The 21778-nt window shown below is 41.3% G+C and overlaps 2 protein-coding genes across 14 annotated transcripts in view; one reads left to right on the top strand and one right to left on the bottom strand.

Annotated features, from left to right (window-relative positions):
- Positions 1-11284: 11284 nt before the first annotated feature.
- LOC144340321 (uncharacterized) lies at positions 11285-14948 on the bottom strand. Its single transcript, XM_077999687.1, has 2 exons — positions 13182-14948; positions 11285-11525 (listed from the first exon to the last, which is right to left on the bottom strand). Exons 1-2 carry the CDS (start codon positions 13994-13996, stop codon positions 11513-11515), a joined length of 828 nt encoding a protein of 275 aa, XP_077855813.1. The 5' UTR covers positions 13997-14948; the 3' UTR covers positions 11285-11512.
- The window catches only part of SCYL3 (SCY1 like pseudokinase 3), a 79078-nt gene continuing 70557 nt past the window's right edge, over positions 13258-21778 (top strand). For 7 of the 13 annotated variants that reach the window (XR_013416295.1, XR_001441553.3, XM_077999661.1 and 4 more), the window contains exons 1-2: positions 13258-13426; positions 18338-18552. Coding sequence is in view for 6 of the 13 variants with exons in the window: in XM_077999661.1 (XP_077855787.1) it covers positions 18388-18552 (165 nt within the window). In the remaining 7 variants the exon portion in view is untranslated. Of the gene's footprint in view, positions 13724-18337; positions 18579-21778 lie in introns of all 13 variants that reach the window. The other 6 variants (XM_015124937.3, XM_015124941.3, XM_077999673.1 and 3 more) reach the window with 4 other exon arrangements.

Genomic DNA, 21778 nt, shown 5'->3' with positions numbered 1-21778 from the left:
AAACAGAACCACTATGAGTGGAATTTATTATAGGATTAGCTCTTGTACAATTATAGCACCATTGTAGAATATGACACTATTCAAAGGAAGTAAAAATGAGCTCTAAGGAACATTCCCTGGTCCTAGAGTAAAGGGAACTGGCACATGTTCCTGGCACCATTTCAGATTTGCTGTGAACCCAGGATGACTACGCATCTCTTTTTCCACACGAGTATCCTTTGTGCTTATTGTGTCCATCTCACTGTTGTATGTTGGGTGAGGGTGGAGAGTTTGAGAGGGCAGGTACCTCCTTTCAGTCCACAGGTTCTAGATCAAGAAGAGCCAGACTACAGGAGAACCTGAAGACCATCCCAAAGAGCTTCATCCATGCGTGGATGTGATTTTTTGATAATGAGATCCTGCACTTTAAACCAGAGCCTAATGCTGTAAGAATAGGAGGTTTTTGGCAGACGAGGTAAGCATATTTTGCATGTGGATGGGATGTAAATAATTGTGGCAGAAGGAGATATGTAACTTAAAAGGGTGACCATGGTATTCTCCAGCTCCTCCCATCAAAAGATGGACTCTATTTCCTCACTTTTTGAAACTGGGCTTCCCTTGTATCTCACTTCTACCAATAGAATGAGACAGAAATGATGAGTGAGTTCTTACAGGTTCAGCTCTTTTTCCTTCTTCTCTACAATTTACCGCTGTTTCAAGTCTGCTGTGTAATCAGCACTGCACTAGTACATGAATATGAAACTGAACCCCTTAGATTATATCTATTACAGCTTGCACCAGGTGGGACATGGAGCTGCCCACTAAGGCTTAAACTCCAGCAGGGTGAGTCAAGGAAACATTACCTTTTGGTTAGCTTAACTTTCAGAGGATTGTTTTTGTTTTTGTTTTTGTTTTTTACCAGAAGCAAAAATACTTTTTATTCTTTAAAAAATGTTTGTTATTTTTATTTATTTTTATTATACTTTAAGTTCTAGGGTACATGTGCACAACATGCAGGTTTGTTACATATGTATACATGTGCCATGTTGGTGTGCCGTGCCCATTAACTCGTCATTTACATCAGGTATTTCTCCTAATGTTATCCGTCCCCTCTCCCCACACCCCACGAAAAGCCCTGGTGTGTGATATTCCCTACCCTGTGTCCAAGTGATCTCATTGTTCAATTCCCACCTATGAGTGAGAACACACGATGTTTGGTTTTCTCTCCTTGAGATGGTTTGCTCAGAATGATGGTTTCCAGCTTCATCCATGTCCCTACAAAGGACGCAAACTCATCTTTTTTATGGCTGCATAGTATTCCATGGTGTATATGTGCCACATTTTCTTAATCCAGTCTATCACTGATGGACATTTGAGTTGGTTCCAAGTCTTTGCTATTGTGAATAGGGCCTCAATAAACATACATGTGCATGTGTCTTTATAGCAGCATGATTTATAATCCTTTGGGTATATACCCAGTAATGGGATGGCTGGATCAAATGGTATTTCTAGTTCTAGATCCTTGAGGAATCACCACACTGTCTTCCACAATAGTTGAACTAGTTTACAATCCCACCAACAATGTAAAAGTGTTCCTATTTCTCCACATCCTCTCCAGCATCTGTGGTTTCCTGACTTTTTAATGATCACCATTCTAAGAGCTTCTTTATTTCCAGTCCTGGGCTGAAGGAATCTCGTTGTTGTTTTCCAGCTTTATTGAGATATAATGGACAGATTAAAAATTGTATGTATTCAAGGTGTACACCCTGATGACTTGATATATGGATACATTATGAAATGATTATCATAGCCAGGCACGGTGGCTCACAACTGTAATCCTAGCACTTTGGGAGGCCGAGGTGGGGGGATCACTTGAGTCCAGGAGTTCGAGACCAGCCTGGGCAGCAAAAAGAGATTTCGTCTCTACTAAAATTCAAGAAAAAATTGTCTGGGCACGGTGGTGCATGCCTGCAGTCCCAGCTAGTTGGGGGTGGGGAGAACGCAAGGGGTGCTGAGGTAGCAAGAGCGCTCGAATCTGGGAGGTTGAGGCTGCTGCGAGTCCTGATCGCACCACAGCACTGCAGTCTGGGTGACTGAGTGAGGCCTTGTCTTTAAAAAAAAAAAAGATTATCATCACCACAATTTTTTACTATTTGCGTGTATGTGGGGTGGGGAAGGGGGAAGCCACTTAAAATCCACTATCTCCAAATGTCAAGTATACCATGCAGTATTAGTAAGTGTAATTAGTGTGTTGTATGTTAGATCCCCAGAACTTAGTCATCTTAAACTGAAAGTCTATACCCTTTGTCCAGCATCTCCCTGTTTCCCCCACCCCACAGCTTCTGGCAACCGCTTGCTACTCTCTGCAAAGGAATCAGTTTTAATTTGGTGATTTTGAAAAGGAGAAGCACACAGGTTTGGAAGGTGCATACAAACTCCAGAAATGGAGTGAAATAGTTGAGAAATGGACGCTGAGCCTGTGTTAGTCCATTCCCACACTGCTAGAAAGAACTACCTGGGTAATTGATGAAGAAAAGAGGTTTAATTGACTCACAGTTCCACAGGCTGTATAGCAAGCGTGACTGGGGTATCCTCAGGAAACTTAAAGTCATGGCAGAAGGGCGAAGGGGAAGCAAGCACCTTCTTCACATGATGGAGCAGGAAAGAAAGAGTGCAGGGGTAGGGGCTATACACACGCTTTTAAATAACCAGATCTTGTGAGAACTCAGTATCACCAGGAGAACACAGGAGAAATCCGCCCCTATGATCCAGTCACCTCCCACCACGTCCCTCCCCCAACACTGGTAATTAGAATTTGACATGAGATTTGGGTGGGGACACAGAGCCAAACCATATCAGAGCCTATCAATCATTTCTCATTGAAATTACCAAGTCTAGCTACTTGTTTTCATTTTTTAACATTTCTAATGTCTTTATGAGTATCCCCAATTTTTAGTTTTTCTCAAACCTGACAGAAATAACAGAATATAACAGAATATGATGTAGAATATGTTATAAGGCACCTGCTGTCGATAGAGTTCCATTTTGTTTCAACTGTTAATGACTCGACGAATGTGATATTCATCTCCCTTCACTTGCACCTGTTTATGTGCTCGTACACATAGTTATATGGTTTGGCTCTGTGTCCCCACCCAAATCTCATGTTGAAGTGTGACCCTCAATGTTGGAGGTGGGGCCTAGTGGGAGGTGACTGGATCATGGAGGTGGTTTGCAATGATTTAGCGCCATCCCCCTAGTGCTGTCTTGTGACAGAGCTCTCACGAAATCTGGCTGTTTAAAAGTCTGTAGGATCTCCCCCTTCACTCGTTTCCTCCTGCTTCTGACATGTAAGACGTGCTTGCTTCCCGCTCGCCTTCTGCCATGATTTTAAGTCACCTGAGGCCTCCCCAGAAGCAGAAGCCTAAGCCTGTACAACCCACAGAACCATATGCCAATTAAGCTTTTGTTTATAAATTACCTAGTCTCAGGTATGTTTTTATAGCGGAGCAAGAATGCACTAATACACATAGCATGGTCTTTTTTTTTAATTGAGAAATAATACATATACCATAAAAGTGCCTTTCTAAAATTTAAGATGTACTTTAAAACTAAAAATATAACGTAGTGGATTTTAGTATATTCTCAAGGTTGCACAGCGATCACCATTATCCAATTCCAGAATACTTTCATCACTCCAAAAGGAAACGTCCTACCCATTAGCAGTCATGCCCTATTCCTCCTTACCCCCAGCCCCCGGCAACCATGTATCTGCTTTCTCTCTGTGTGGATTTACCTAACCTGGACTTTTCATGTAAATGGACTCAAACAATGTATGGCTTTTTTGTGCCTGGATTCTTTCACTTAAAATAATGTTTTCACACCAGCCATGTTGTCGCACATATGAAAACTTTATCCCTTCCAATGGCCAAATAATATTCCATTGTTTGGAATACATTTTGTTCAGCCATTCATTGGTCCAGGAACTTTTAAGGCGGCAAAAGAAGTACTCAAAATGAAGACACAGCAAAGCTCCAAGTGCACACATCTACCCAGCAGACAAGTGGCTTCACTGTGTGTTTACTATCACAGGGAGCAGAAAGAGTGCCCTGAACTGAGGCCTGCTCTGAGGCCTAACCAAATGCACACCTGGCCCAGCCTTCGTCTGGAGAGTTAATTTTGTGGTACCAATTTCTGTTTTAGGTTTTCTCTCTAAAACAACGTTGTTAGTGTAATCACACTTTCGTGTAATTCCTAATTACCCTTCTTGGTCCGAATTCCTATTATTAAAATGCCCTGTTGACACACTTGGTTTAAGGCTACCCTGATTTCAGCACATCACTACCGGATTCTTGCTTTCCTATTTCTTGCAGAAGATAAAAAAGACAAATAAGCATGTCCTCTTCCTCCCCATCTCCCATATCAAAAATGGTGAGAAGGCAGCAGTGGTGCTATTCCTTGTGTTTTGGGAACACAGGTGCCTTCATCGCTTGGTTGTACACACCATAGTGGCTTTTACTGCTGATAATGTCACTGGATCAATAAATTCGTTCCTAAAGAACTCCATTTATACTCCATACAGTGAGAGCAAAGTTAGGGGAAAAAAGTAAATGAAAGAATTCAAAAGATTGGTGAAAAAATAATTGCTGTGAGGGAAGAGGAAAATAATAAGAAACTAGTATCAAAATTGAGGGCAAAAGTTTTCAGAGGAGGTCTAAAATCATTGGGATTTGTTTTCCCCATTTTTAATACACTTCTTGATGGTGGAACAGACATTGCACTGAATCCCTTTGTCCCACAAGCAGTTAAGTTCCCCGATCTAGCTGCTGCTTCCTTGATGTAGAACTGAGACTGGGGTGGGTGTCTGTTTGCAGTGAGGAGGCGAGAGACTCAGGAGAGATGGCAGCCTTCAGAAAGACTTGGAGTGGCACAGTGAGCAACAGGGAATTTTTATTGTTTTTTAAGGAAACAGAGTAAATCGTTTTTATATTGTCCTTAACTAAAGCACAGGTTTGGAGAGGACTGAGAAACTAGCTAAAGATCACAAGTTACTGTTTCTTGGCATAAATTTGTAAAGTTAACTCAACTGCCATCTATACCTTATCAGGAAACGTGACCATGCCGTATCCCCTCCTGTTTCCTATCAATGCTTTGGAGCTACTATCACAAGACCCTCAAGATGGTTATCATATGAGGAATTACAGGCTATGGGCACTGTTTTATAGATGTAAGACTCAAAAGCTTTCAATTTAAGTGCAGGAGACTAGAATATGCCCAAAATATGCCTCCTTGGCATACGGATTATTTTCAGCTGAAGGCAATTGAGAAGAAGCAGATATTTTTAAAAAGCTCTCTTACTCCCACTTCCCTCAAAACAAGATATAAATTTACAAAAGTATCCCTTCTCTCCTCTCCACTAGGAAACACAAAGTTTGATCACTAAAGGCAGCTGCTGTCAACAGTAGAAGACTCTACATTAAAAACTCCCATTGATTTGCCTTACCATGGTTTGCCATCCTTCCTTCTGTCTTACTCCTCTAAGCGTTGAATCTTCTTTGTTGAAGATGTTATATATGCCTGAGTTCTAAGTCACCTCTGTGAGAATTACTCATTTCTTGAGTATCTCCTATGTGTATATGAAATACGAATAAACTTGTTTGTTTTTCTCTTGTCAATCTTTGTTACAGGGGCCCCAGACAATGAACTTAAGAGAGGGAAAAGGAAAGATTATTTTTCCTCCTTTATACAACTTTACATTCAGTTCCTCATCTCTTTATTAAATTATCTTTAAAATTACAAAAATACACGTGTGTAATCCCGGCACTTTGGGAAGTCGAAGCAGGAGGGTTGCTTGAGGCAAGGTGTTCAAGACCAGCCTGAGCAACAGAGCAAAACCCCGTCTCTACAAAAAATAATTTTAAAAATGTATCTGGGTGTGGTGGCACATGCCTGTAATCCTTGCTGCTTGAGAGGCTGGGATGGGAGGATTGCTTGAGGCCAGGAGTTCAAAGTTATAATGAGCTATGATTGCACCACTGTACTTCAGCCTGGGTGACAGAGCAAGAACTCTGTCTTTTAAACAAACAAATAAACAAAAACAATATGCAGATAGATAAAAAGGTATATAAAGAAAGTAACCTCTCCCGACTTTACATGGTGAATGTAAACAGACTAGTGTATATTTTTCTATACTTCCATTCCTTCGTTCATCAGTAAACATTTGTTGAGCACCTATAATGTTCCAAGCATTGTTCTAAGCATTTATGGTAGATCATTGAACAAAATAGATTTTTTTTTCCCTTGTGAAACTTAACATTCTAGCAGGGGAGAAAGAAACCATTAAAATGTAATTAAAAAAAAGAATAAGGTTTCTCAGGCGAATATAAAATGAACACATGTCGAAGACTCTATTTAATGTTTTTATTAATGAGGGAATCAGTAAGATTTTAAGCTAGTCCAAATAGCAGCTGAGAAGATAGGTGTATATGTAGCCAATTTGATAAAGACATGTCAGGTTCGGGTTGCTGGGTTAATGACTTACAGGACAATAAACTGTAACCATTAAGATGATTTGCTGTGCTGGACAAACTTATTTACATCTCCAGTGGGTGAAAATAAAAAAGTTAGCTTCTGCCTCTAGAAAGGTAATAAAAAAGTAGTAAAATAACCTAGTCAATAGGAATTTAATCCAGAATTGCATGGGAAGAAAGCCACAGTAACCTCGATTGCCTATTTTAAAGTCTCAGATACTTTTTTTCTCTCAAAACCAAAAGCCATCATATATAAATAAATTGCCATATTTCATCAAATATATGATGCCATCACATTTAGGGAGCATCAATATATTTCGTACCACTAAGAAAAAATTATTGACAAATTATATTATGCCATTTGTGGTAAAACGCTTTCTGACTTTCAGGGATGTTAAAATGTGAAGAAGTATAGTTTTTACAATCTAGAAAATACAGTATATGGCTGTTTATAAGATGGCCAGTGCTATGGAGGAAAACAGCAAAAGGAAACAGGATAGGAAGCATCAGGAGTATAGCAGGAAGAAAGGGAAAAGTTGTAGAATTAGGGTGGATCAGACTTCACTGAGAAGATGAGATCTGAACAAAAAACAGAAGGAAGAGACTTAGTCAAATGGACATGTGGGAAAAGAGAAGGACAGGCAGAAGGAAGTGCTAGAGCAGAAGTCCTAAGGCACGAGCTCGCCTGGCATGCTGACAGGACAGCAAGGAGGCCACTGAGGGTGGACCAGAGTGAGTGAGCAGGAGGACAGCAGTGAGGCCAAAGGAGCGAGGCCTTAGATCATTTAGGGCAATTCTCAAACCTTCCTGCAAGGAAGGTGCCTGCAAATCACCTAGAGATCCTGTTAAAATGTAGATTCTGACTCCGACAATATAGTGTGAGGCCTCAGCTTTCGCATTTTTAACATGCTTCCAGAGGATGCTCATGTTGCCTTCAAATATTAATTAACTGCCCCTACAGGACAGATCTAAGTTAGAACACATCTATATCCCCCTCAAGGCTGAAGTATTTTAAAGAAGATGTAGATATATAATGCACACATTGTTTGCCCCAAATCTGTCTCCCAGGAGCATGATTCCAAGATGACTCATGTGCACTTTGAAGTTGAGAAGCAATTCACACTTAGAGGGTTTTAGCATCTGAAAGATTTCAATGAGACGTCTATTCTCCTGGGGCAGATACTACAAGCACTTCAGCTATCTCTAACTCAGTCCAATACTAGTGGCTTTAAGGATGTTTAAAAGTGAATTTTCATGGCCAAAGTGAGTAATTTCAAGATGGACAGAATGAAAAGAAATGTTGCCATGCGTTACATGATCAGAGTATGAGAACTAGTGAGTCTAGTAATCTACACACTTCGGAAAGGTGCCCTAGATTTAGGATTTCAAAACCAGTGCCATATGAAGATTACAAAAAGATTTTGTCACCCAACTCTAATTAGGATAGCTGAATCTGCTATTAGAATACTGTCCCATCTTCCTGCAGCAGATGAACCTTTCATGGAAGATGCTGTCCGAGCTCCTAAACAAGGAAGTGGAACCTCATTGAGTCTCTATAACAGCTCTACTGTCTGTCTTTAAACCTTGCTAATAAACGTGTGAATGTGTAGAATCCCACCTCAGACTTGCTTTCATTCTCTCTTTGTAGTGGTAGCAAGGTTATGGTGGAAGGTTATGGTGGAACTTAGAAAACACATACTTCTCATTAGAGAAATCTTCCGGTATCTATGCAGAGTTCCTAAAAAACAATGAGAGAGCAAAGTGGCCGAGGTGAAGTCAGTTTGCGGTAAGGTATCCACTACCTATGGGTGCTATATGTATTTATCTGAAAAGTGCCTGAAGGAGGCTTTGTCCTTAATGCAAGTTTCCCCTTTTACATTTCCAGATTCTAATTGCAATTATGCAATTACACGAATTATTGAGGTAGAACATTAAATAGAAATCACTTGAATGACTTTTACTCTTTTTGGTTTTTAGGTAGAGCTTGTAAAAAGTTAGTTCAAATCAAGTTGGAAAAGATAATTAAGTTGGTTGGGTAAGGCTTTTATAGAACCAGGAATATATCCAAATACTTACAGTCTACTTGGGAGTCTAAGTTAGAAACATGAAAAAGATTTTTAAAAAATACCTAAAAGTCAAGCTGAATGCAATAGATTTGACATGTTTTGATTTGAATTAAGAAGAGGATTGGTTGAAAGTAAAATTCAGATTAAGCCTTAAACAGTATGACATGAAAAAATTATTTCTATTAAGAAAACAAACTATTTGTTTCTAACTGTCCCACCAGCCACATTCTAAGGACAGCGGATTCAGGTTGTTGGAGATTCTTTTCTTTCCTGGCCTTACACATATTTAAAATGAGGACTGAGGAATCAGTGAGGGAATACAAGATTGCTGTGCATAAGAAAGGCAGAAAGAGCTCAGAGGGCAGCTACAGGGGACTCAGAACTGGAACCAGAGCTATAGAGGGCTCTGTGGGGTAAGGGCTGGGAGGCAGAGAATGTAGTTAGGGTGCCCGGGACATGCAGCGTGCTCTCAGTAAATTCATTTGTGTGTTTAATATTTACTGAGTATCTAGTATGTTCTAGGCACTGTGTTATGTGCTAGAAATATGGCAGGAAAGAAAGAAACGAAGGAAGGAAGCCCTGTTTTCAGGGGGCTGATGTTCTAGCTGTGGGACAGAGATGCTGAACAAACAAACAAATATGTGCATTGGTGTCAAGGAAAATAAGGCAAGGTCAAAAGACAGGAAGAGGCAGGTAAGGTGCTGTTTTAGACAGTGTTTTCAGGGGAGCTGTCTCTGATAAATTGCATTCAAGCAGAATTTTCAAAATATAATTATAACTCTCATGCAAATATAAAATGAAGTAAGATTACTAGATTAGATTTTAAAATGAGAAACGCTCTCTACTGCAATAAGAATAAACTTTGGGGTTATATTTTCCACTGGACAGAAAGATTTGCATCTTCGTTGGACAAAAATATACAAGTTAGCTTGTGACTTCAATGCCCCAAATCTTTAAGAGTCTGAACAGGTGACATTTGTTCAGAGACCTGAGTGATATCAAAAGCAAATAGGTGAGTAGATGAATAGTGAAGAGGGGAAGCATTGAGTGTCAAACTCCCTCCCATCTCTCTCCTACTCCATTCGCTACAAAATATTCCCTTCTCATTGATATTTGGAGGAGTGGGTTCACCTTGGGAAAATGAAAGGAAATAGAGTCCTCTAGGTTGATGAATGATTATAGAGGATACCCTGGAGCTCAGCACATCTGGACATAAGATCAGGGAGGAAGGAACAGGGTGGGAAGGCCAGCAAAGACTCAGAGGTGAGGGCACTGGGAAAAGGGTGGGCCAGCAAGTAGCTGTGTTGACTGCAGAAGATTTCATGTACTGGTTGAAGAGACTCATCTCTACTTCGCCTGTAAAAGGAAGAAAAACATAGTTATGAACTCTTGACAGATAGTGTGAAAGGCAAGAGAATTCCTCTTCTGTCTTTCAAATCTACATCCTCAGCATGTTCTCCTGCCGTCTCCTGGTGCTTGGGTGGCTGCTGCTGTTACACCCACAGCCATTTCCTTTATCAGGGAGGAAAAACTTTTCCTAATCCACTGTCTATCTTCCTCCCAACTTCTGCTGCGTCTCACTGGCCAAAACTTTTGACCACCCTAGCGGCAAAGTAGGCTCAGAAAGTGATCTTTTTGATTTCTTAACTCCTTTATGGAAGGTGAACAAGGAAGAAGGGGGCGAGGAGTGGCAAAGGATGTTGGAGCTAGTAAACCTAGAGTATATGGGTTGTATTTCTTTTCTAATTCAGTCTTGAGGTCTCTTTCTGGGAGTGGTTATAAACGTTAGCTCTTCCTTGATGGGACTTGGATATTTACAGTATGGCTTCCATGGCATACTTCTTTATCCTGGCAGACGGCCTAAATCCTAGGTGTCTGACCCATGACCAGGGGTCCCTCTCACAGGAAGCTTGTTTATATTAGCAGGCACATTTGTGGCTCTTGTCTGCCCCATGTCTGGTTTATTCCAACCAAGATAGCCACTCTCTAGGACAGCCATAACCAGGAAACAACTCGGGTTTGGGTGCATAATCAGGTGAGATACAGAGGAGGTGAACAAAACATATGAAATAACAGAAGCAGTTTCATTACTTACAGATCCATAAGAAGAGGACAGCATGCCTCATAGGGCTGACGGGAAGGGGGACACACATGCTCAACCAGTGGGAGCGGGACGAGACAGAGAGAGGGACTTGTGGGCCAAAGCCTTCACTGTGGTCCTGGGTGTTACCCAACCAGGTTTCTCTTGAAGAATTCTAATTGGCTGGCTTCAAGTTCCCTGACATCCCACTGTGACTAAGAGGTGGTTACTGAGGCATATCTGCAAAGTATATGTGGGGTATAGGGGTCAATTGGATGAAGCAAGTAGCTTGTACCTGATGGTTCGATAGGGAGGTGGTCACCAGAGGTGGTCATACAAGGCAGATCTCTGGACTGACCACATAGAGGAAGTGGGAGGAGGCAGAGAACTAGAGACTGTCCAGGGTGACTAAGCCCTGATTCTAGTATGAGAAGGTTAAACCTGTCCTCAGAATGGATAGCGAGGCCTTTGATATGTTCTCCCACCTCTTCATCAAGCATATTGACAAATCCTACTTCACCAACTTGTCTTGCTGTAACCTCCCAGTAGGTTCACCTTGCCCGCTGCCTAGATAGAGCCAATTTATCAGGACAGGAGAATTGCAACAGAGAAAGAATTCACACAGAGCCGGCTGTGTGGGGGCCAGTTTTATTATTACTCAAATCAGTCTCCTCCAGCAGTCAGAGTTTTTAAAGACAATTTGGTGGGTGGGGAGGGGCAGTAAGTCAGGGAGTGCTGATTGGTTGGGTCAGAGATGAGATTATGGGGCTTCACTGTCTTCTTGAGCTGAGTCAGTTCCTGGGTGGGGGTCACAAGATCAGATGGGCCAGTTTATCATCTGGGTAGTGCCAGCTGATCCATCAAGTACAGCATCTGCAAAACACCTCAAGAACGGATCTCAGGAGCAGTTTAGGGAGGGTCAGAATCTTGCGGCCTCCAGCTGCATGACTCCCAAACCATAATATCTAATCTTGTGGCTAATGTTGGTAGTCTAGACCCCAGGCAAGAAGGAGGTTTGTTTTGAGAAAGGGTTCTGTCTTTGTTTCAAACTGTAAATTATAAACTAATTTCCTCCCAAAGTTAGTGCAGCCTACGCCCAGGAATAAACAAGGACAGCATGGAGGTTAAGGACAAGATGGAGTTGGTTAAATTGGATCTCTTTCACTGTCTTAGTCATAATTTTGCAAAGGCAGTTTCATTGCTACCTGAATGATTTTCCTAACTTCTCCATCAATCTCCTGGAAGCCTTTCTCCTTAATCAATTTCTTCAACTCTGCCAGACACGTGGGAGCTTCTTCATCAGCAGATGTGGCCTCTCCAGTTACTTTTATGTTTTTTCAGTCCTCAATCTGTGTAGCTGTCCTTTACTTGCAGTAAATGGCTTGGTGTGCCTAATTTCAGGGGATCCCTTTCTGAAGTCTTCCCATAGGCTCAACACTTTCTGACAAAACACACTGTGGTCAGTTGAAACACGTTTTCTATTCATGTCTCCCACCCACAAATGTAATGCTTTTTCCGTCTTTTGCTGTTGCACTTCAAACTACAAAAGTTACAGCCACAGTGCATGACAGGTGCTTAGTTCACTAGCACGAATCTTTTTCCTTCTTCACAATTTCATAGATAATTTGTTCTTATCATAGATTTTGGCAACCTCAGCATATGATTCTTTTTCTTTCACCTCTTCATTTAATGAAGCACTTTACGGCTTCTCCTTGGCATATCCAAACTGTCAGCACCACAATTCCTGTGCTTTACGGCCATTATTAAGTAAAATAAGGGTTACCTGAACATAAGCTGGTGTTCTCTCTCATTATCGCGGCTGTACTACAGGTGCATCTGTTAACCAAGGCAGCTACTGAGTGGGTAATGGGTGGATACGGGGCTACCTGGGACAAAGAGGTGATTCGCGTCCAGGGTGGGACACAGTGGATGGCCCGAGATTTAATCGGGTTACTTGGAACGCAGGCGGTTTGAAACTTAAGAACTGTTTATTTCTGGAATTTTCCATTTAACATTTCTGAACCAAGGTTTGACCACAGGTAACTGACACTGCAGAAAGCATGAGGGGTGGGAGACTACTGCATTAATATTAAAATTTTCAAATATTACTTTTTGGTAATGAAGTGTGATTCAGGACCCTCCCTCTCAAAGATTAAACGAGATCACCAGGACCTCCGCCAGCTTCAGCCGCTCTGCACGACTCCGCCCTCGCAGCCTAGCCAATCAAAGCTACAGGTTGAGTGACGTCACTCCGCTGAAAGTCCTCGCTAATTCCCCTACTCCTTTTCTCCGCCCTGCACCTCTACTATTTGTTACAAGTGGCCAGCAGCCATTTTGGATTTGGGCGGAAATGAAAGTAAAACTGTGCTGTTAAAAGCTTAAAAATTCAAGTCAAGACAAACTTGAGCATTCGACAAAAACGTCTAGAAAGGGGACATCTTGGTGGACTAACTAGACCATTAGGGCAGTGAGTGAAAAGCGGGGACGTCACAGCGCCCACACTCAAGATGGCACTGGCCTGAGACTCACCTGTGCGGCCGCTCTACCTCGGTTCCTGGTTCGTTGGCCTCAGCGGTGGCGTCGGAGGGAGGAAGGCGGGCCTTCTGTCCCGTTTCCGGACCCGTCTCTATGGTGTGGGAGAAACCCGGCCCCCAGAAGATTGGGTGTAGTGGCCACAGCCTTACAGGCAGGCAGGGGTGGTTGGTGTCAACACGGGGGCCAACAGGGGACCAAAGCCAAGACCCTCGGCCTCCTCCCCCGCCGCCCTGCCGCAGGTAACAGGGAGCCCCCTTGCAGGACTGCGCCGTGGGGGAAGGGGCCGGGCGGGGAGGAGGCGGCGGGCGCGCGCCCCGCCCGCGGGTCTGCGCTGTGGGTCCCGCGCAGGAGCGAGCTCGGCGCGGCGCCGGCTGCCGGTTGAGCTGTGCTCCTCGCTTCGGAGCAGCCTCCCCTTGCTGATTGTGGGTCGCCCTGTAATCTGCGCTTCGCGGGCGACCCCCGCCGGGTGAGGCGCCCGCGGTCAGAGTTCTCCTAGGCAGCCGCGGAGTCGGTCCTCGCGGGGAGGTGTGGAAGAGGTGAGGGGCCAGCGAAGCGAGAGCCGAGTCCCGGCCCCTCAGTGACCCCGCAGGGTCGCGGCGAGCAGGGCGAGGGTGCTCGGCTGGGCGCGTCACTGTCCCGGGGCGGCAGTGCCCGAACCCGGGGGACTCTTGGGGGCGCGCCCGCCCTCGGGAAGGCGGCCTGATTCTTGATCCAAGACCAGTGCCCGGTCCCCCAAGGCCCAGCTGGCTCCTGTCTTGGCGTAGTGCTTTCTGTTTAGAATAAAGATGAAACATTTTTCGGAAGGGCATATTCAGGAATCCATGTGAAATTCTCGGAGTCGGATCTCGAATTTTGGGGGTCACTGTTACTGCTGTTTTAAGGACCCGTGTCCTTATAAAATGTAATATCTTGAGCTGAAATCATGATTATTTTGGTCCATGAAGACATAATTGTGTATTGCTTGTCAACTAGCAATGCTGGACTGAGTTCCGCAGAGGGGATGTATACCTGAAACAGACGAAAGCGAAGGGCCGGAGTAATGTTACCGCTGGGTACCAGAATATCAGCCAGTACAGTGCGTCCTTAATACTCACAGTGCAAGCCATTATCTTCGGAACTTTCAAGCTCAGGGAGCTAGGACCAAGAGAGTCTCGATTAATTGCTGGGAAAAGAAAATATTTGGTAGAAATATTTCCCTAGAGCACAAAGGTTTCTTAGTTGAGTGTATGAGTTGCCCTTTGACCTAGACAAGGGTTTTCTTAATCTACAAGCGGTCCAGAAATTTCGTGTGCTGGCCAAGTAGGCAAAAGAGTGGAGGGAGATTATTAAAGGGAAGCCTATGATGCATATTCAAGTCAAAGACTGTCAACTCGGTGTTTTTTTATAGAGTGGAGATGCTAACTGCTACAAAATACCTATTCTGTGATACTAGGATATACCTTCTTGTGACTTTTTAATTTCAAAGCTAATGAGCAAGATTTTGTGTTTTCCCCCTCCTCAAAACAACAGGAAAGCATTTGGAAGGCCAAGTGTTTTTCTTACATTTCAATAGATCAATTTTTGCTGAAATATCATTTTTAAAGCACTGGCGGGCATGGTGTAATCTCAGCAACTGGGGAGACTGAGGAGGGCGGGTCGCTTGAGACCAGGAGTTCCAGGTTACCGTGAGGTAGGATAGCGTCAGTGCACTCCAGGCCAGCGACAACAACGAGACCCTATCACTTTAAAAAAAAACCCAAAAAAACAAAAAAACAAACAAAAAAAACTGTTCATATAACAGTATTTGTGTCTCTTTAGATGTATTAGTGTGAAGAATTACTGCGTCAAAACATTCTCAAATTGCAATACTCAGCACACCTTTTTAATTTTCCCCCAATAAAGTTTGCACTGGGGACCTAGAATATAATCCTACCACTCTCAGTATTACACTGATGGTATCAGTGGATTCCTGTCAAAGTTAACATACTTTCAAAACAAGAAAATGGCATCCTTTCCAGTTCTCTCAAGAAATTCAGTCGTCTCTTTTAAATTTTTAAGTGATATTTTTTTAAAGTCTTAGACCTAAAATACACTAAGAAAAATGAATTTTAACTACTTCCTAATGCTTTTATAACTTTGTTAATTACTTTATAGTGGAATTCATATAAAATCTAAGGTTAATAGCTATTGCAAGGTCAATATTCCCACAAGGAAGTATTTCGCTATTTAGAAATAGCTAAGTAAACTAAATGTCCCTTTCTTCTGCCTCTGGTGACTGCCATTCATCTAGCCAGAGCGCTGACCCTGAATCCTGGTGGCAGTCTTATCTCCCGGGAGGACTAATATTAACACTAAATAAACAGCATGATTTCCTGTCAAGAAGATATTCATTTACATACAGTCCCTTATTCTCTGCTTTTCTCTTACTGTGTGTTGATTTTGGAAAGCTGTGTTTTGTGGCTAAGAGAGAGAAGGAGGTCAGACTAGCTTCAGATACTTTCAAAGTAACACTTCTGTAACTCACTCTTCCAGTCTGGCTGGCTTTTCAGGCAGGAGTTGGAGACCAAGTAGAGGTTTCTGCCTATGAAATGGCAATTAGTTTCAAGGAACATAGACCCATTCAAGCTACCTGAGGGAAAGGGGGCTGGTTATAAGCGTGTCAATGGGATGTTAGGGTATCTGGGTGGAACTGGGTTTGAGGCTGGGCTTCTGGTAATCTTGAGATGGATAGTAGCAATGTGCCCCCTAAGTATGACTAAGCTACTGTCCCAGTGTTTGCTTTTTTAAATTTTTCCTGCCAACGGACTTCCTCTGTGCTTGACAAATTTCTGACTTCATGTGGCTTTGGTTTGCCATAGCTCCAACTCTACCTCATAGCATCCTTCTACCTTCAGCTATGCTTCTAATAGGCAAAAATTGTTCTTAGTTCAAATTCCTGGAGGAGACAATGATCTGGCCAGTTTATCTCTTCACTCAGGCCATGAGACTGATGACTAATTTGTGAGTTGACCGCCCTTTGGCCCAGGCTAGGTACCTGACAACATTAACTGTGCCCAAGAAAAGATGGCAAGATCAAGTGCTAAGCATGAACCTCCCTACTCAGCAGGCGGTTGTGACCATCTGGCCAGCACTCCATCTCCAGAATCGAGGGATTAACATCATTGCTTTTACTCATGGTCCCACATAAACTTTTTATTTGTAGTCCCAGTAGAAAGGTGAATGTTACCATAGTTGCCATACTTGGCTTTTTTTTAGTCCTGTTTTTTGCTTCTCTGTCATTTTTAAGAAAGATATATTGCCAGGTAGGTAGGAATTCAGTGAATTTGTTACAAAGCAGATTTAGTTCTTACTCTCAGAAACAGTTTTAGATTTTGAAAAGCTTCAATTTTAGATAGCTTTAGACTTTATACGTGTGTTTCTTATATAACGATGGTTGTGGATCGGTAGGCATTTTAAATTTTGTTCTAGGCATGTGTTTTGAGCAGCATTACATACCCGGTGTAGAAGGTGTTGTATGGAACTTCACCGAAGTGGGGAAAAATTCCAAGTAGAGGGTCAATGTGTAATGATTATTGAGTTTATATTTGTCCAAAGAATACAGATTTTTAAACAAATTTTGAAAGGCCTACATAGAATTATTGGCGTATTTGTAGCAGTTTGCTTTCTACATTGCCAGAGTTAGTAAGAACTCTATTTTCTAATTTTTATATTATGGTAAAGCCACCACTGAAAACTGACTGCCACAGATTTTTCAGACATACGTTGTTTGGCCTATATAGGTTTAGAAAACATTTGATCCAACATTGAAAAATGTGAAGATTTCCACAAAACTATTCAGGCTGTTGGTTCCTCATGATAAGTGGCATGATCTGACAGTTCTGAAACTGCAGTCCTGGTTGGAACTCTGTGATAGCCACTCTCTTCAGAATGAAAGCCTCTCACACTAGGTCCCAGGCACGCATAGTAGGTCCCTGTGCCAAGCTGCCAGTATTGCTGGGGTTCTGCGCATTACCTGTTGTCACCCTGTGAGTTTGTATCCCTGTTGTCAAGAAAGATACGTTTATATTGTAGAAGATTTGGAAGGTGCAGGCAAGTGTGTGTGTATACAATTACCTATTGTCTGACCTTCCACCGCAAACCTCTGTTAATACTTCAACATATATTTTTCAAGTCTGTGTGTATGTATGCATATATTTCTTTTTAAAACAACTTTGAGGTGTAATTGATATAGAATAAATGAAAAAAGTGTACAGTTTTATGTTTTGACGTTTATAATCACCCATTGCCATCATTATAATCAAAATAATGAATATATCCATCTTCCCAAAATCTCCTCATACATCATGATAATCCTGTCTTCCCCCTTGGCCCCTCTAACTGTGCCCCTTCACTAGGCAAGCACTGAAATGTTTTTTCGTAGTTGCATTTGAATTCTGTGTATGTGTGGGCCTTTTTTTTTTTTTTTTTTTTTTTTTTTAGTGTTTGAGATTATTTGAGATGATTCAGTTTTGTGGTTTCCCCTTTTTACTTGGGATAGCCTTGAAGAGTAGTGTGATTGTACTTTTTCTTATGTTTATTGTCATCTGTGTTTCTTCAATGAGCTGTTTTCCTTCCCATTATTGTACTGGTGTTTTAGTGTTTTACTTGGTTTATATGAGCTCTTCATTTGTTAATACGTTTTTCATATTAACAATGTTTTTCAACATATTAACATTAAAACAATGATTTTCATCATTGTTATAAGTATTCTCCAATTTGTATTGTTTTCTTTTATAATTTTAAGTTATTTTAGACATACAGAAGTTTTATTGTTTTTGAATAATAAAGTTTTACAACATTTTCCTTAGGATATACAAGTGAGTTAGGAAGTATGAATTACTTTATTCTATTTTTGATTGCCTTTCCACTCTGAAAGTTTGTATGTGGTGGTGTTTGGGGAGGGACAGTAACTACATGTGACTACTTAGTAATGTGCATTTTCTCTAGAGTTGTTAGTTGTTAATTAACAACCATTGCTGGTAACTTGCTGAGCATTTACCATTTTTATTGTCAAATGTCCTAATTACGAGGATCGAAGAAACTAGTAGTTTGGGGTGGCTATGTCTGAATATCTCTTGTTTATGTTGCAGATAGGGATTTAATGTTTGAAATTGTTTTCTGTTTTCTTTTAGATCTGCTTGGCTTTGAGGAAGAGTGGCAGTACTGCCTCACTGCATAAGGGATGGGATCAGAGAACAGTGCTTTAAAGAGCTATACACTGAAAGAACCACCATTTATCTTACCCTCTGGACTTGCTGTTTATCCCGCTGTACTGCAAGATGGCAAATTTGCTTCAGTTTTTGTGTATAAGAGAGAAAATGAAGACAAGGTTAATAAAGCTGCCAAGGTACCATAATAGGTGACGACTTAATAGTTAGTACTTTTTACTATCTTGTTTTCTTTTAAAAAAATATGAAATTAGTAAAGGTCAAAAGAGGTAAGATCATAAGGAACAGTATTTTATTATTTATGTCCTTTCGAAACATTGCTCTTACTTCGTGGGCCTATCTTGCATTTGCATGACATGGTCAGGTACCATACTATAGCCAAAAAACACCATAAAACTCAGTATGATGGCTTTTTTTTTTTTTTTTTTTTGAGATAGAGTCTGGCGCTGTCTCCCAGGCTGGAGTGCAGTGGCACCATCTCGGCTCACTGCAAGCTCCGCCTCCCGGGTTCACGCCACAATGGCTTTTATCATATTTTATTTTTCTGGTGAGAAAGTTAGGGAGACATTTTTATATAGCTAATATAAGATATAAGGAGCGATATAAGGAGTTAATCTTGTCTAGCAAAATTCTGTTAAGTATTGACAACATTCTGTAGGCTTCAGCTTCCTCCTGAGGGAAAAGATCCTTGTAGTTCATACCTTATAATTGCTGCTCCAGGCAGAGGGTGCCAGTGCATTAGGATGCTGTCTGTCACACTCAGGTGACCCTGGCCTCTTATTAGAGAAAAATGATTTTACTGTGGAATATAAGTCAATAAAATAACCCCAATTGTCTTTTTGAATTGGGGAAAATGAAGGCATTAGTTGATGCTTCTTTGGATAGCTAGCACTTCAGAAATTTAGTCATTCAGATATATCATCTTCTAAAAAGGAAAATGTAGTTGTATTAGTAAATTAATTCTCCAGTGTTTATTCTGGTAGGCATGCTATTTTCAGGTTGAACTTGATATCTTGATTTTGTTAGAATTAAAATCTCTATTACCTTGAGTCCCTTAGTAATATCAACAGGTATGGAACATTTATTTCTATTTCATAGGACTCTAAATTGTTTCTACTTTTTAACATGATTATAAAGGATTATATTAGTAATGGAATTTTGGTCTTCCATTGGTCACAACAGTTATTTATTTGATGATGTATTTTTGATCAAGCATGAAATTGTTATAAGATGGTTCCTAAAGAAAAAGATGGGTAACAGTTCTCTCGAGATGCATTTCCTAGCAATGCATTGTGGTAAAAAGTATAGCTGGCTGTTTTATTGCTAGGTAATTTTGCTTTTTGGTAGAACCACATTTTTGACTCTTTTTTACATCATCTAGGTATGAATAATTTTTTATTGTGATTTTACAAAAGACAAAATGCCTTATTTCGCTTTCTTGTTCTTACAGTTCATGTCTAACATGCCTCCTGTTATTTTTATCTAATAAGATTGTGCATATTGTTTTTTATAATAACTTAAACTGACTTATCAGCGAGGTACTGGAGATTTATCTTTCTTAGTTTTTTTTTCTTTATAAGATTTTTTAAAAATGGTGTTACCCTTTATGGTGCATGTACCAAGAAAATTGAATAACCTAGATCGAGTTTTTAAAGGAAAAAAACACAAAGTCCACTCTTCATTTTGGAGGACTTCTGTGCTGAAGGAATTGCGAAGCTTGAGAGGGAAGACTTATTCCCCCCTAATATCCATAGATACCCTTTTAAGCCATGTCTGAGTCTTTGCACATAGTTCATCTTTGTCTCTTGGTAAGCCATTCTGTGGCTTTGAAAACCTCATATATGAATTTGGGAAATTTGAAATTGCAACAAAGTGATAACTTTAGATTCTCAGAATGTTTCTCGTAATCTTAAAAAATGAGGTCATAGTACTTGAAAAATGTATGGCATTCGATGTGTTAGATTTTAGGAATTTGATGTCCTAGGTATCTGAAATACTAAAACAATATATTTAGCTTGCCTCACGTTCTCTAGTGTTTGGGTTGTTGGTCACACCTTTGGTAGTTTTTTTTTTTTTTTTTTTTTTTTTTTTTTTTTTTTGAGACGGAGTCTCACTCTGTAGCCCAGGCTGGAGTGCAGTGGCCGGATCTCAGCTTACTGCAAGCTCCGCCTCCCGGGTTTACGTCATTCTCCGGCCTCAGCCTCCCGAGTAGCTGGGACTACAGGCACCCGCCACCTCGCCCGGCTAGTTTTTTTTTTTTGTATTTCTTAGTAGAGACGGGGTTTCACCGTGTTAGCCAGGATGGTCTCGATCTCCTGACCTCGTGATCCGCCCGTCTCGGCCTCCCAAAGTGCTGGGATTACAGGCTTGAGCCACCGCGCCCGGCCACCTTTGGTAGTTTTAACGATTATTTCAAGCAGATATATGGTGTTTTCTGTGGCAGATGTTACTGGATAACAATATACACTTTCTCCACTGTTACAAGTGAAAAACAGCAATCATAGTACACCAAGATGAAATGCAGGTATCAGCTCTGGCCACAAAATAATATGAGAAATACTTAGTTCTATCTGACTATCCCATTTTATCTTGAATTCATCAGCTATAATTAACAGTATAATTTGCTAACTGATGATGATGACTCATATATGTAAGCCTATAAACAATGAAAAATTCTAAGCCCGAATTTGATGGCTGTAGTTTGCTGTAATCCAAGTGTTTAGTTAGGGCTTTGTGGTAAGTTTATAAAAGCTTATACAAATGATTCTTGAGTGTCTTCATGCCAGGAATCACATTGGACTATCTAGGAGTGGTATATAGATGCTATATAAGTGCTCTATTTAGTATTGTTGGAGTCATTATGCTCTTCTCCATAATGGATTCGGGCTGTTGTGGAAGGGTTGGTCAACGTATTTAAGAATGCACATTGTGTGGGCATAACAAGAAATGGGAGAGATGATGGCTTTGCCCAAAAGAGCTTGCATTCTAGTTGGGGAAAGCTGTTCTCCTCTTTGTCATACTGACTTTTTTTTTTTTTTTTTTTTTTTTTTTTGAGATGGAGTCTCGCTCTGTCTCCCAGGCTGAAGTGCAGTGGTTCGATCTTGGCTCACTGCAACCTCTGCCTCCTGGATTCAAGCGATTCTCCTGCCTCAGCATCCCAAGTAGCTGGGATTACAGGCACGCGCCACCACACTCAGCTAATTTTTGTATTTTTAGTAGAGATGGGGTTTCACCGTGTTGGCCAGGATGGTCTCGATCTCTTGACGTCGTGATTCGCTTGCCTCAGCCTCCCAAAGTACTGGGATTACAGGCGTGAGCCACCGCACCTGGCCCATGGTTGCATTTTTAAGAAATTATTTTTTGCCCTTCACAGTCAGAATGCAGTGGTCTTATGTGGCTCCTGGG

This window comes from Macaca mulatta, chromosome 1, assembly GCF_049350105.2.
Source record: "Macaca mulatta isolate MMU2019108-1 chromosome 1, T2T-MMU8v2.0, whole genome shotgun sequence".
NCBI lineage: Eukaryota > Metazoa > Chordata > Mammalia > Primates > Cercopithecidae > Macaca > Macaca mulatta.
Note: the sequence above shows the minus strand (reverse complement) of the source record. Positions and strands in the feature narration are given on the sequence as shown.